The 13916-nt window shown below is 37.5% G+C and overlaps 1 protein-coding gene across 7 annotated transcripts in view; it reads left to right on the top strand.

The window, feature by feature from the left end:
- SUN1 (Sad1 and UNC84 domain containing 1) overlaps nt 1-13916 on the top strand; it is a 35290-nt gene that overhangs the window by 12880 nt on the left and 8494 nt on the right. For 5 of the 7 annotated variants that reach the window (XM_075719114.1, XM_075719116.1, XM_075719115.1 and 2 more), the window contains 10 exons: nt 4878-5072; nt 5413-5600; nt 6750-6773; nt 6873-7067; nt 8847-8969; nt 9996-10079; nt 10404-10514; nt 11922-12020; nt 12678-12771; nt 12884-12942. In XM_075719114.1, coding sequence (XP_075575229.1) covers nt 4878-5072; nt 5413-5600; nt 6750-6773; nt 6873-7067; nt 8847-8969; nt 9996-10079; nt 10404-10514; nt 11922-12020; nt 12678-12771; nt 12884-12942 — 1172 coding nt within the window. The remainder of the gene's footprint in view (nt 1-4877; nt 5073-5412; nt 5601-6749; nt 6774-6872; nt 7068-8846; nt 8970-9995; nt 10080-10403; nt 10515-11921; nt 12021-12677; nt 12772-12883; nt 12943-13916) is intronic. The other 2 variants (XM_075719118.1, XM_075719119.1) reach the window with 2 other exon arrangements.

Here is a 13916-nt window from a genome sequence, read left to right as displayed (position 1 = left end):
GTCTTCTTTTGTGACTTGGCACCATTTTCACTTTAAAACACTGATTACTACGCACTCATTGCTGCTAGTGTGGAACTTGGCTGGAAGTTATATATTGATTACTTTTTTTTTAGCAAAACTGCTTGTGTGAATGTAAAATCTGTATTTCAATGAACTTGTTTTTTCTTGTATCTTTTTATTAAACTGACCATTAATTAGACTGTTTTTCTTCAGTTTTCTAAAAATAACTCTGTACTGTGTTTGCTAGTTTCAGCCTCCCATTTTGCCTGGTTAAACCATGTTAGATACAGGTGTTCAGAAGTGGATAGAGCTGGATAAGCTGAAGTTTAATAACTGACTTAATGAAGGCAAGTATAGTTAAGTTAGGCTGAAATTAATTCATGGTGATTCTTCCTTGTGTAGAAAGGAGGGATTAGGAAGCACTTTCTTTAAAACTTCCTCTTGAAAAATTCTGTGAAGCCTCAAATACTAAAATAATGGGGGAAAACTACTTGGTACGCTGCCTGCTTTCAGGGTGTCAAGAGAGTGAACTGCAGTCTTTTGAGCAGACGCTCACTGTGCGTCTGCTTGCTGAATCTGTGCAGAATGCCATGTATTATTGATGTAGCTCTTTCTACCTTGGGTCAAGCAATATTTGAAGGAAGAATCTGAGGAAAGGGTGAGTTAGGCGGAGTTGCTAATCAGAAATATTTTCATGCTCAAGTTCATTCCTTCTCCTCTCTCCCCCATCTGTATTTGTTTTGCTTATATTTTGATCTGGCTTGTTCTGCCTTTGACAATTCAGTCTTCACAAAATCTGTCTGTGAGTTTCTTTAAAGAAATTGGCTTGTGCATGTTGTGCTGCAGAAAGTACAGGGAAGTTAGATACCACAAAGCTATTAATAGACTTGGTTATGACCTATTAATAGTATTTAATATAAATACTCACTGGGATTACTGTGTGTTCATCACTGTTTGTAGTGCTTCTACTTTGTGTTTTTACTTCTCCAGCCCAAATCAGAAAAGCATTGAACTAATATAGCTAAATAACCTTTATCTGCCTCAAAATGCAAGTAAAACTTGTGAATCTCACCCACTTGTCAACATCTAATTTACACCCCCCTCTTCAGGCTGATCTTTCCTTTAGTCACTGTCATCTTTTGAATTGTGGTGTTTTTGTCAATTCGGGTACCTTTAACACTGCTTTTCTTCACAAATGTGGATTAAATTTATAAGAATTTGGTTTTATTTTTTTTTTCCGTGTCAGAGCATTAAATCAGGATGTAACTTTCTGCAAAATTGATAAAATCCTTTGGTTTTTTTTTTTACTTGTGTTATAGGACTGATTGAAGCAATAGCTAAACAACTCAAGGCAGTGTCCTTGGCCAGCTAATATAAGCAATGCCCTGGTCAGAAAGCATATGGACACTTGTATACTGATTATATGCTCGCATCCATGTTAGAAGATGTCTGTTTAGCTATAGTTCTCTAGGTGTATTGCATTTATCTATTATTATCTTGAATAATCAAGAACATTACTGCCCATTTCATTCCAAGGAATACTTATAAACTAAATTACATTTAAGGTCCTCCAGACAAAGCTATAGGTGTGCTAAAACTGGCAGACGTCGTTCTCATTGCACTTATAAATAAAATTGAAAATTAACCCACTGAAGTCTAGGACGTTCTTATTTGGAGAAGCTTATGTGAAGGAGATATCAAGGTAATAGCTAAGAAGCTGGAAATGTAAGACTAGATACAGTCAGCAGATCTGCTAGCAGCCATAGGAGCTGTTTGTTGTGGGAAGGAACTGGAGTCTGCAGTTTGTGTAGGTTATGTAGGAGTACAGGCTAATTGCATCCCACCTTTAATATGTTTTTTTTGCTAGCCATACATACTGGATAGGAGTACCATAAATGTACAAGTTCATTTCTGTCCTGTGAAAGAAAAGGCAGGGTTTTTTGTTATCTGTAGTCTTTTCTGTAGAAGAAAAAAGGCTGCTTTCCAAAGCGTGGAAAGTGAGATGGCAAGTTAGGAGACTTCTAGATACTGTCCTGCCAACAGAGGACAGACAGATAATTCTTTTCACTTTCAGTGTGAAGACAATTCTTATCCTGCATAAGCAAGAGAAGCCCTCCCTTTGTTTAAAGAGGAAAAGATCCTATGATTTTTTCTTTTTTTTTTTTAAGATAGTAGAGCCCAATTCCAAGCTATGTATTCAACCCAAATTGATATAAATGCTCATTGAGATACTTAATAACAGCAAGTGTTCATAAACAGAAATAAATTGAGGCTGGTCACAGCTGTCAGCTTGTCCTGTGTACTTTGTGTTCTTGTGAATTGAGTATCTGTAAGAAACGTTGGGTGAAGATGAGGAAAAGCAAATGCATGGTGGCAAGTGTAAATAGCAAATCTGAGTTCTGAAACAACTGTTTAGGGACGGACTCAATATAAACTATTGCGGCTCTGACCCTTTCAGAACGAGCAGCAGAAAGAGCCGTATTTAGCCCGTATTCTCACTTCACATCTGTCAGAATGCAAGCTGTGTAAACAGTATTTTTGAAAACTGTAAAAATTATATCCTTTTGTACCTAATCAAATGTAGACTAAAGCTGTTCTCACATGAGGAGGCTCCTGTCTTATTTCCTCTCCCCTTTGACCCAAATATAAGCCAGGATTAATGAGCATAATGTATGTAGTAATGTATGCTGGATTTATCTTAAGCTGTACTTAGATGTCTGCCTTGCATGAGGTTGCACTGTGTGTGGCAGCATTAGCAGAGCAGACCAGTAAGATCAAGCAGGTGGTGCTAAAGACCCGCCATCCAATCTCTGCACCTCTGGGCAGTCGAAGAAGTTATTTTGGACAAGCTCTGGTCTGGTCCTGTGGGCTGATTGGCCATTTGCTGCTGGAGCAACTAGATGCTTTCCTGCAGTGTGTTATCTGGGTTTTTTCAGCTGAAAGAAATGCAGTTCATGTGCTCTGACAGAGTCCCATCTTATGTTCTTTACTTTGTGTTGTGGAGCAATCGGGAAACTTGCTTCTAAAGCACACACCTTGTCAGAATTAAATCACTACTGTAAGTGTAGCTACTAGGCCTTCTGATGTTAACTTACTTGTATGCCAGAGTAATAAAAGGAGGCTGAGAGGAGACCTTACCGCTATCTACAACTACCTGAAAGGAGGTTGTAGCGAGGTGGGTGTTGGTCTCTTCTGCCAAGTGAGCAAGTGATAGGATGAGAGGAAACTGCCTCAGGTTGCACCAGGGGAGGTTAGATTGGATATTAGGAAAAAATTATTCACTGAAAGGGTTGTCAAATGTTGGAACAGGCTGCCCAGGGAAGTGGTTGAGTCCCCATCCTTGGAGGTATTTAAAAGACTTGTAAGTGTGGTGCGTAGGGACATGGTTTAGTGATGGATTTGGCAGTGTTAGGTTTACCGTTGGACTTGATGATCTTAAAGGTCTTTTCCAACCTAAATGATTCTATGATTCTACTATACATCTCATACTATTACTTTGTAATGTTCTGGGGTCTTTAATGATTGTGTAAGAAAATTATTTCCATTAAATTGTTTTTGCACAAATACATTTTATACTAGTTGTTTATATGTATTTTTTAAAGGGAAAGCTTCCATTTCAAATACATATTGCACAGTAGAATCTACTCATTCCTATCTAATTTGCTTGCTTGTTTTTGTTTGGGATTTTGGGGAGAAGAAACTGCTTTGATTACTGATACCTTGCTCAGCTCTTTTTTTAAAAAAAAAAAAAACAACTGAACAAAACCCCAGGAATATTGAAGTAAGTGCTGTTACAGCTCTGTATATCCCTATGGCCCAAGAGGGAACAAACTGTGTAGGAATGCTGGCCTAGAGCGCTTAATGTTTCAATACTTCGGGTCACAATGCCGCGTGGTTCTAGGCCCTGGCCTCTTGCTGTGCCATCCCCTGGAACAACACACTCTGCTTGGTTACATAACTGAGTGTTTCCTTTGATTGTAAGTATGAGTATTCTGCTTTAGGCTAAACTTCTGTTTTAGTAAATGTGTTTCTTACTGACTCCTCTGTTTAATCTGTGTTTGCCTTGTATTCCTGCTTTGTCTTCATTGTAAGTTTTCATGGCGGTTCTGAGAGTGTCAAGTGTAAAAATGTGGAGTAGAGTTCCTGGGGTAATGATGTGAAGCTTGTCTGCATGTAAACTAATCTCTGTAAGATAAAACAGAGAAAAACACATGAAAGACTCTAAGCATTTTTTTATTTGTTCATAGTTAAATATTTCTAATGATTCGCATTAAATTAAGAAATCTTTTAAACCCAATTTTTTAAAAGTAGTGTTAGTTAAACTAATGTAGGGAAGCTTTTAAGTATCTTAAAGGGAGAAGTTCCTACTTTTTGGGAGATGGAAATTCAGAGTAGTGTGGCATATGGATCTTTGGTTCGCAAAACAAGGAATTGGCAAACAGAAATAAACTTTGACTAAAAATGAACGTTTACTTTGCAACTTAGAGTGCATCATGATTTTTAATTTGTTGCTAGGCGTGGTGAAGAAACTGTGTCACAAATGTCTTCCTCTCTCTCAAATTGGTCCCAGAAGATCTAGGCAGTATAACAAATGCTTGCTCTGGCTAAACTTCAAATGTGGTTTATGTGGTGGTTATATCTTTCTAACTGTGATTTGTTTTCAGTTGTTAAACTTGTAGTGTGAATTGCTTAGGAGAACCTTGAATATCTACGTATTTCTAAATTATTTGGGTTACATGGCATGTCTTGTGAGAATTGCACCATAACCCTGAATAAACTGCTTTTAATGGAAACTTAGACTAGCTTGAAGGGCATGTTTGTTACTAGGGGAATTTTCTCTTAAACCTGGTAACTTTGCTGTTCTTCTTTTTCTGCAGTTCAAGTTATTCTTCATCTGCTTTGGATTTTGAGACTGAAAACAAAATAGATCCAGTATTTGATTCACCAAGAATGTCACGGCGTAGTTTACGGTTAGCTGCTGCAGGATTTAATAAATCAGACGATGCACGAAATGATACGCTTCATGGCAGCCCTTATGCCGGAAACATGTCCTTCAGAGAACAGTCTTCTAAGTAAGCATTTTTTAATCATCACAAGTTAATTTATTGGTTGGAGTCTTGAGACTTCCTGTTTGAACACAATAGTACAAAGATAGGTCACCTACTGCTTTATTCTTTGTTCTCAGTGTTCACTGCCACACTTTGACAATTATGTTCAGTATGTGGTTTGCAATGAAGTTTTTGTAGAAGTATAGATGTTTGAAGATGAGAATTTTCTTTTAAACCTGATTTAATCTTTCTAGTCACATCAGTGTTGAAATACCTTGACTGTTTATTCATTAATAAAAGGAGAGAGTAACAGAAATTTGTGTCTTCAGTGCTATGTCTTATTTGTCTTTGCTTTGTTTCCTAGGGTGAAGCAACACAGAAGTATGAATAAACAGTCTGGCAGCATACGACACACACCAAGGAAAAATCTGTCCTGCTCTTCCATTTTTAGCCAAAGCAGTTTCAATAGCCATGCCAGTGATGCATCAATGGCATCCACTGTACTGAATGAATCTTTGATTCGAGAGCAGACAGAAGTTGATCGTTTCTGGGGTAGGCAATGATTGGTATTATTGCAGTATTCAACTGTGAAAACTGCTTATGGTTTGGTGTGTATAAGCTTATGTTCACATTTTCCCTCTTTCCCCCACCCATTTTTCCATTCTGCCTCCAAATGTGTGCATGTACTTACACTTTTGCTGTAGATGTCTGCTTGCTAAGATGCTTACTGGAAATTCACAGTCCACTGTGTAAACTTGATTTACTGGCATAGTCAACATCAGGACATGTTGCACAGTGAAGTTAATATGCCAGGCAAACATACACAACTTTGTGATGCAACACCATAGATTGTAGAGATGTAATTATCTCTTATCATTACTTTCTTCAAAATGTGCATAGAGTACTGCATTTAAAGAATGGTAAACGTGTAACTTGTCTTTGAAAAGCCAAAGGAAAAGCATTTTCTTGTTTGTTTATAGGCAGAAGTGTGTTTCAACTTAACATATCTTAATCTGAAAGTTTCAAATTAGTGGCACTTAAGGGTTTCCCAAAAGGGTTTTTGTGTGTGGCTGGCTGGTATGGTTTTGCAAGTATGTACAAGTATACTTTTCTGGAACCTACTTTCTTAATTTCAAGAGGAAAATATGGGAGTTGTCTAAATATTGTCTAGGTAAAGTGTTGTGTAGAAGACAAGCAACTTGCTATATCTCCCAATTCAGACTATTTGTTTCTAGTCAGTATGCTTGTGACCTTCCCAGAGTCCTAATGTAGAGAATTGTTTCAGTCTTAGTAGAATGCATCTTAAAGTTTTGATTACCTGGCTCCTAAAACAGGATTTTAAAATACAGTAGTACCAAAGTAGTTACCAAGCAACAGGAACAGTGTTAAGCTTGTAATTAGCTGCTTTAAAGTCACATGGGAGCTAAGAAAAGGTGTAGCTGTCATTCATATTGTCTGCTGCTTTTGTGGTAGAAAGCTTTTCACTAGCTGTTACCTACTACCTAATGTCTGAATATATGGATCTATTCATGTGGTGGACTGCAAAATATGTTAAATACTAATCATGAAGTGGCTTTTCTTTGTAGTCTTAAAATCAGTGGGACTTTCAATTTGAGTTCATGTCAGATATCGTAGTTGATTGCAGGACTTCCTTATATTTGGGACCAGATTTATGTTGTGGTTTTTTTTTTTCCCTTGAAGGTCTTGATGAAGCTGATCCTAAAGGTAACTACACTCTTCCTTCCACATGCATTCTACTTAATGGTAACTAGTGATGGCAATACTGATGTCAATGCGCTGAATGTTTTACTCTTGGTTTGCTAGGTAATGATACTACACTGATGCAGGGAAATGGCGATATAGCAACAGCAGAAGCGGAGACCACAGTGATCAATGGCTACACTTGCAGTGACTGCAGCATGCTTTCTGAACGGAAGGAGGTTCTTACAGCATACTCAGCTGCTCGTGTGCCATCTTCCAGAATTTACTCTAGGGATAGGAGCCAGAAACATGCATCTAGTAAGTTACCTTCTCTTTGTGTTTTATCTGGACAGCAGAATGGTATACAGTCTAGTTGATACATTTTCTATGTAGAGTTGTTTAAGCACTTTTCCTACCCTGTTAAACTTACCAGTAACTAAATTCTAGAGATCAGCTTATATGAAATATCTTTTTCTATATCAGTTGAAATTTATGTACTTGTCAGCTTCTGGTACATAATTACCAACTTTTTTCAATGCTGCTGTGGGAATTGAACAATTTCAAAATGAAAGTCCTGTGGTATCTTAACAAGTTGTATTTCCAAACTGATTTGGAACACAATGGGCAGTTCCAGCCAGTACTGATCATAAGAGTCTCCTGATCTGGTATTGAATCTATATGTGTCTGTCTATGAAGTTTTTGGTCAGGGTTTTCAGATAGAAGCTTTTTCTATGCAGGTGTTTTTGTTCTGGCTTGGGTTTTTTTTCTTACATGATTTGAACTTTCAAGATTGAGCAGAATTGTTACTTTGCAGTGCTTCTGCTACCCAGGGAATCTGAGAGGTACCTTTCTACTTTTTGCTTTATTTTTTTTCTTCCTCATTTAAACTTGCACCTTACTAGAGTGTTTTTAGAAGCTAAACCTCAACTACTTGCAAAATAGAACTCCAAAGGGGGAAAAAAACTGATTCCAGATAGACTTCCTAGTGACTACATTCCTAAAGCTCAGAAACAAATGAATCTACTGTAAATAAGGTTCTGCCTTTCCAAGGCAATCTCCATTCAATGGATGGTTGTCCTCAGTGTCTTGATTGTGCCTGCCTGCCTCTTGCATAGCGTCTTGAATTTCTTGATTGTTGGTAATGCTCAGTTACCATGAAGAAGTTGTTTCTTGAGTGGCCTTGAATTAAAGGAACCAATTTGGTGCTTCTCTGAGTGTGTTATCCTTGAATGAAGTATGTTTCCAGTAGCAAGAAATCAGTTTGTTTGGACTGTAAGGTGTGACTTTGAATGCTTTGAGGCAAGTATTTCTTTTTGGTTAATGTGTAGCACAGGTAGGAATTATTTTGGCTTGGCATAATGAGCTACTTAAAGTGACACTGCATGAAAGCTGTTTTCCGTGCTCCCGAGTTTGTATTCACATAGGAGAATTTTACAAGGAACTCATTTGTGTATGTTCCTTTGAACGTTAATCCATCAGTTTGGGTTAAACTTGGGGGATGAGGGGGAGAGCAGGAAAAGGGGGACACAATCATGTCAGGTTTTTGCAGTGTGGCTGATTCTAGGAAAGCATCAGTATGGTGGACTGCAGCTTTGTTCCCATGGCTCTGAAGAAGTATGTGCCTCTAGCACTTGAGGCAGACCACTGTAGTAACTTCCTCCAATGTAAAGGCAGAGAAGCAGGTGAAAAGTCCTCACCCTTTCAAATCCCAAATAAGAATGCAGTTTGTCTCTTTGGAGCTGTGACTCACAAAATCAGTATCAACAGCTCATATCACTGAGAAATCCTGAGTTCTGTAAACAAGGAATTCATTGCTATTTAGAGTTCTTGATTCTTGCTAAGAAAAGGTATTCTTGCTGAAGTTATACATTCTGTCTTGAAGGCATTTTCCCTAGGATGTGTAGTGCTTAAAAAAGCTTTGCTGTAATATCTAATGTATCCAGACTTTTCAAACCACGCTTGCTTAAGTTCATACTCCTGGCTAAACAAAGGCTTTCCATGCTTCGCCCTCACTCTTCCACAAACTAATGGTCACCAGAGAACAGAAGTACATCTTTATGTAGGTAAATAATTTGTATTCACACTTTTTTTCAATAGGAGGAACCTATTTCTACATGAGTAAGATTCTGCGATTGGTCAAACATGCTGCAGCATCTTTTGCATCACTATTAGTGCAACTATTTCAAATGGTTTTGCTGAAGCTGGGTTATGAATTTAAAGGTACCTTTTCAGTTGTCTTCCCTGGTCTCCACGCAAAGCCAGAGTGTGTGTGTGTTGCGTTTTTCTCTTTTTTTTTACGGGCTTCATCTTTGGCACTGTGGTGTTCTTTTTCTGTAGTCTTTTGGATGGCTTCTCTCTTTCTCACTTTATTATTTAATTATCTCAGTTGTGCTACCCTTTTCATACTGTCCCTCTCTTTTGGAAGTATCAGGATTCACGCATGAGATCTGTGTTACAGTTAAGATTCACGTGTTGATTTTTACTAGGGAGTGGTAGAAGGCAATGTTTAAACTGAGAAACTTAAGCTGATTTTTAAAAACTGTTTGGTGTGATACTGAAAAGTTAGGATTTGACACTGTCTAGGTTTGGACTATCTTGTTACCCTTAAGCCCACTGTGCACTTAAAGCTTGATTAGATCTGTCTTGCAAAACTAAAGCTGCCATCATAACTCTGCACTACCCTAAGGCACATCTTGTTTTCCTTGAAAACATCCATTTCTTCTTTGGTGCGCTCTCTTCTATAATACATGCTCTGTGAGTGAAGTTAAATTGCCATAGGCAGAAGGTAACTGATTTTTGTGTGTGAAAAAAACTCTGTTCTCTCCTGTTCTCTGTGCCTCAGTGCCTTATAACTTGCTAACGCTCTCTTCCCAGTCTCTTAAGATATCTGATAAAATCAGCACAAAGATGTAAAGGTTGGCCTATTTGACAGAATGATGGGAATAGGGACTCAAGATTTGATGAGTTGTTACTTAGGATTTTTTTACTAACTTTGCTATCTGAAAAGAAGTAGAAAGGTTTTTTTGAACCAAAGGGCCCTTTCTTACTTGAAGAAGAAAAAATAAGATTGCATAGAGTAGGCTTCTACCTTGATAATTTTTCAGGTTTCCTGTGGGTAACCTGGCTTTAATAGTGAACCAAGCCAGTTTAGCTAAAATCTGCATATATGACAGCCAAAATGTGCATATATGAAAGGCTTTGAACTTGAGAGTTACATTCCATGTGTGCTTTTTGAATGTGTTGCAGCTCACTCGGACTACTGTGGAAGCATGAATGTAAAGGAGTTTTACAGAGAAGATAGCCATCTTGGTGTAAATGAGGAATCAATATGTAAGTATAATGATTATTGATGTTGTCTTTTAGCCTTGGGCTGTACACCTGATTGTTGCTGTAATAGTAATATCAGATGCCCCATAACTCTATGGAAGCTACAAAGTTAAGGTTTGTTTTGCAACTTAGATGTAGGGGGGAGAATGGTGATTGCCTGGTGTACTGTAGTATTTCCCCAAGCAAGTTTTATTCCACGGAAGTTTGCTTAGTGGTTTTTGGTCTGGTGGCTGCTATTATGAAATAGACTTGTACAAGTTATCTTGTAACAAATCTTGACTTGATCCTGGCTTTGTCCCATTAATTGACTGTTACCACAACCAACAGGTGATGACTGTAAGGGGAAGAAACATCTTGAAATATACTCCACAGACCACATGCAATCCTCACGAGCTAAAAGGGTAGCAAGGACCATTTGGCACACCTTTTCTTATGCAGGTTGACTTGGACCTTTTTTCTTTTGCTTTTATTTTGCATTGCAATCTCACAGTGCTAATCATACATACTGTTTTGTGTTTGGTTTTTTACCTTCATTTATCAAAGTAGTCTGAAAGTGTCTAGAAAACTAACTTACCTAACACCTTTCCTGTTTGGCTTCTTGCTCCGATACTGGCTTTTGTACAAGCTTGGCAGACTGCTTACCTATTAGTACAAACAGGGTGTAGGGACAGCACGCATATGTTAGAAAGAACAAGTCAGATTCTTGATTTATTGCACTTTGGGGAAGTCTGTATGCTCGATAGGTTGAAAAGCTGCCTTTAAATGAAAGCAAGGTATGAGGTATTGGTATGCAGATTATTTGAGTAAAGGGTTTTTAACATTTTATTTTTGTTCTAGTGATAGTCAATCTTTACAGGAATCTTATATAGGGATAGAATCTTCCCTGTGAGATGAGCGTTCCCTAGCTTGAATGACAGAGGCATCAAGAATCTGTTGAGTGCTCTTTGTTCAGCAAAGGAAAATGATTTGAGACACTTCAGTCACCTAAATGCTTTGCAAAATATTGGGTTGGTATATCTATAATCCCTCAGATTAACCCAGACATATCTGCTAATCTGAAAATGTAGGATTATTTTCTAACTGTATACTACATAGTTTGTTCTGTAGAACAAACAGTCCTAGTCTTGGATATAGTAACTTTTGGCTTCAATAGGCTTTAAGTTACAGCATTTTGTTATAGTGTGTGTTTTTGGTGGTGGTGGTTTGGTTTTGTTTGGGTTTTTTTGAGACTCAAAACTGACATACTGAAGATCCTTGGGAACATTCAATTTAATGAAAATTTACTGCTTGTAACTTTTAGTGGGGAATATTTTTCAATTATTTATCAGTATTTCTTTAGACATCATTATTTAATTCTTTCACTAGGACTTAAAATTTTTAATTGTTCCTTCTTCTACACATGAACCTACATAACGAACTCCATGTATAATTCAGAATAAGTAAGATGCTTTTAAAGTAATGATGTGCTTAAAACTCATGGTAGTACTTTTTTGCTATTCTCTGTTATACTTAGCATGGCATTGTTAGATAAACATTCTACAGAATTTAAATTTTTTGTTGATTTTGGAAAAGTGATATTCTAACTGCACAGATCTGTTGATCGTTCTGTTTATACATGAGAATTCTGTTTCTAAATTGTCTTGGTTTTACTTGGTTTCATACTTATTAGTGGCTTGCTTTGCTTCTACAAACTTGGTTCTTCGCTATTTAGATTACTGAAAGGTATGGTTTAAAACTATGCAGAACATGTAATGGGCAGGGGATTGTTTTACTGCATGTACTGCAAAAGAACCTTAAGCTCATTTATGTATGTTACCACACGGAGTTAATTTTCTTATAATCTAGGTTACTTTATACTTCACATGTTGCGAACGGTGGGAGCAACAGGATGGCTTGTGTCTCAGAAGGTGTTGTCTCTACTTTGGCTGGCCATTCTTTCTCCAGGTTACTATCCTAACGTGTGTGTGTGCATTGCCTGTTCCTTTTGCCAGACTAGGAATCTGCAGTATGTGGCTTAGACTAGTTCAACTATACTTACACTGTAGCTTTTGTATCTTGAAATGCATGTGCTGCTTTACTTTCTTTATTGACCAAAATATGCTTAATGAGAGGGTATGATTCTGTTCACAGGCATAATGGGAGACTAACCAGACTGTTTCATGAGGGAATGAGTGTATGAATAGCACAGAATATGGGGTGTCAAGAATAATGGGGTGTGTTTAGTTTGGTAGTCGCTTCCTATCATGGTATTCCTCTTTAGCAAAAACTGATGCTGCTAATCTGTGTGTTTCTTGAAACATACTGAGGTCTTCAGTGCATGGTAACTTGGATGCAAGCATTAATACTGAATTTCTGGCAAGATAGCATTGTTATAACATAAGCATTTAATCTTTTTGCATGACTTGGTTTTGTTGAGTAGCTGATGTTATAATGCTGTCATACTTGTGATACCTGGATTAATAAGCTGCATGCGTTGCCTGTACTCATGCATTTCTCTGCTGTGCAAAGTATTCTCAGCCACGGTCGTGTGTCCCTCTGCTTGGTTTCTTTGAACATGTGCTGCAGTAACTAGATTTCACACTACCACTTTTTGTCTTCTAGGGAGGGCAGCTTCTGGCATGTTCAGGTTGCTCAGAACTGGGTGGTATCACCTTGTTACTCTGATGTCTTTGCTCAAGGTGTTTCTTCTTAGACGGTGTGTATCCTTTGAAAAAACTGTTTCATGAGCAAATTATTTACCCAGTTATAATAAAAAAATAAAATATGATAAATGTATCATTTCTGTAAACTTTGCTCTCTTTCTCTAGATGCCTTCCAAAGATCTACAAGCTATTACTGTTTCTTATCCCACTCCTGTTTCTACTAGGTATGTGAATCATTTAGTTATAATACAAATCATTGTATGCTTACTATAGCTGTTCCAAAATAGCATTTTTAGTTGAACTTTAGGTTTATGAAGAAGATGCAGAAGCAAAAAAGAGCAAGTTTGTTTGTGAATGGGGCAGTAATTCAAGCTTTCAAAGTACTGACAAGTCAGAGCTTTCCCCTTACCATGAAAGGAATACCTTTGATTTAATTTCATAGAGCTCTTTAGACAGAGAGAGTGGGTGAGTAAGTAAATGCACTGAAGTCCTTCTTTTTTTCTTTTTACATCCCTTCATAGGAATAGCAATGAGCTCATAAAGAGTAGGCTGCGTACTGATTGCTTTGATTGTTGCCGATCTCCAGAAAAGCATGGTTGAGTTCTTTTACCAACTCATCCTAAATATTTTCTTTGCTCTAGGTCATGCTTTAGTTGCTTAAAATACTGCTATTTAGGCTGGTTAGTTGATAATATTCCAGGCCAGCTGTCTAATTTGAAATAAACAAAGTCAGTTTAAAATATTTACTGAAAGTGCTGGGCCATTTCTGAGAAGTCCTAAAAAAACTTGCAGCTACTTTGGGGAGAAGATGAAGCTTCTCAGAAATTTACAGTGGGGATTCAAAATCCTCTGTACTAGGGAGAACAAGAAAGGAAGAAGTTATCCCATGTAGAAGATGCTGCTGCTTCTCAGTAAGATATTGCAAAAATAAGTGTAATGTTTGTGAAATGCTAGATTGTTTCCATGGAAGCCTGTTTCCTCCAACTTTTATTAGATATTATGCAATGTGGTATGCAGTAAGTAGGGTGTAAGGCAAGATATTTTCCATTGAGATAAAAAGCAGTATTTACATCTGCCTTCATTGAGCATGGCCTGTCTTAATCAGTAAATGAGATCTAGGTCCCAGGGAAGCAGTAGTATGAGATTAAGGATATATTATGACATAGAAGCACAAGTTGCCTGTGTTACAACTGTGTGA

The sequence above is a fragment of the Pelecanus crispus genome, chromosome 11, assembly GCF_030463565.1.
Source record: "Pelecanus crispus isolate bPelCri1 chromosome 11, bPelCri1.pri, whole genome shotgun sequence".
NCBI classification, from domain to species: Eukaryota; Metazoa; Chordata; class Aves; order Pelecaniformes; family Pelecanidae; genus Pelecanus; species Pelecanus crispus.
This window is presented reverse-complemented; position numbering and strand designations above follow the sequence as displayed.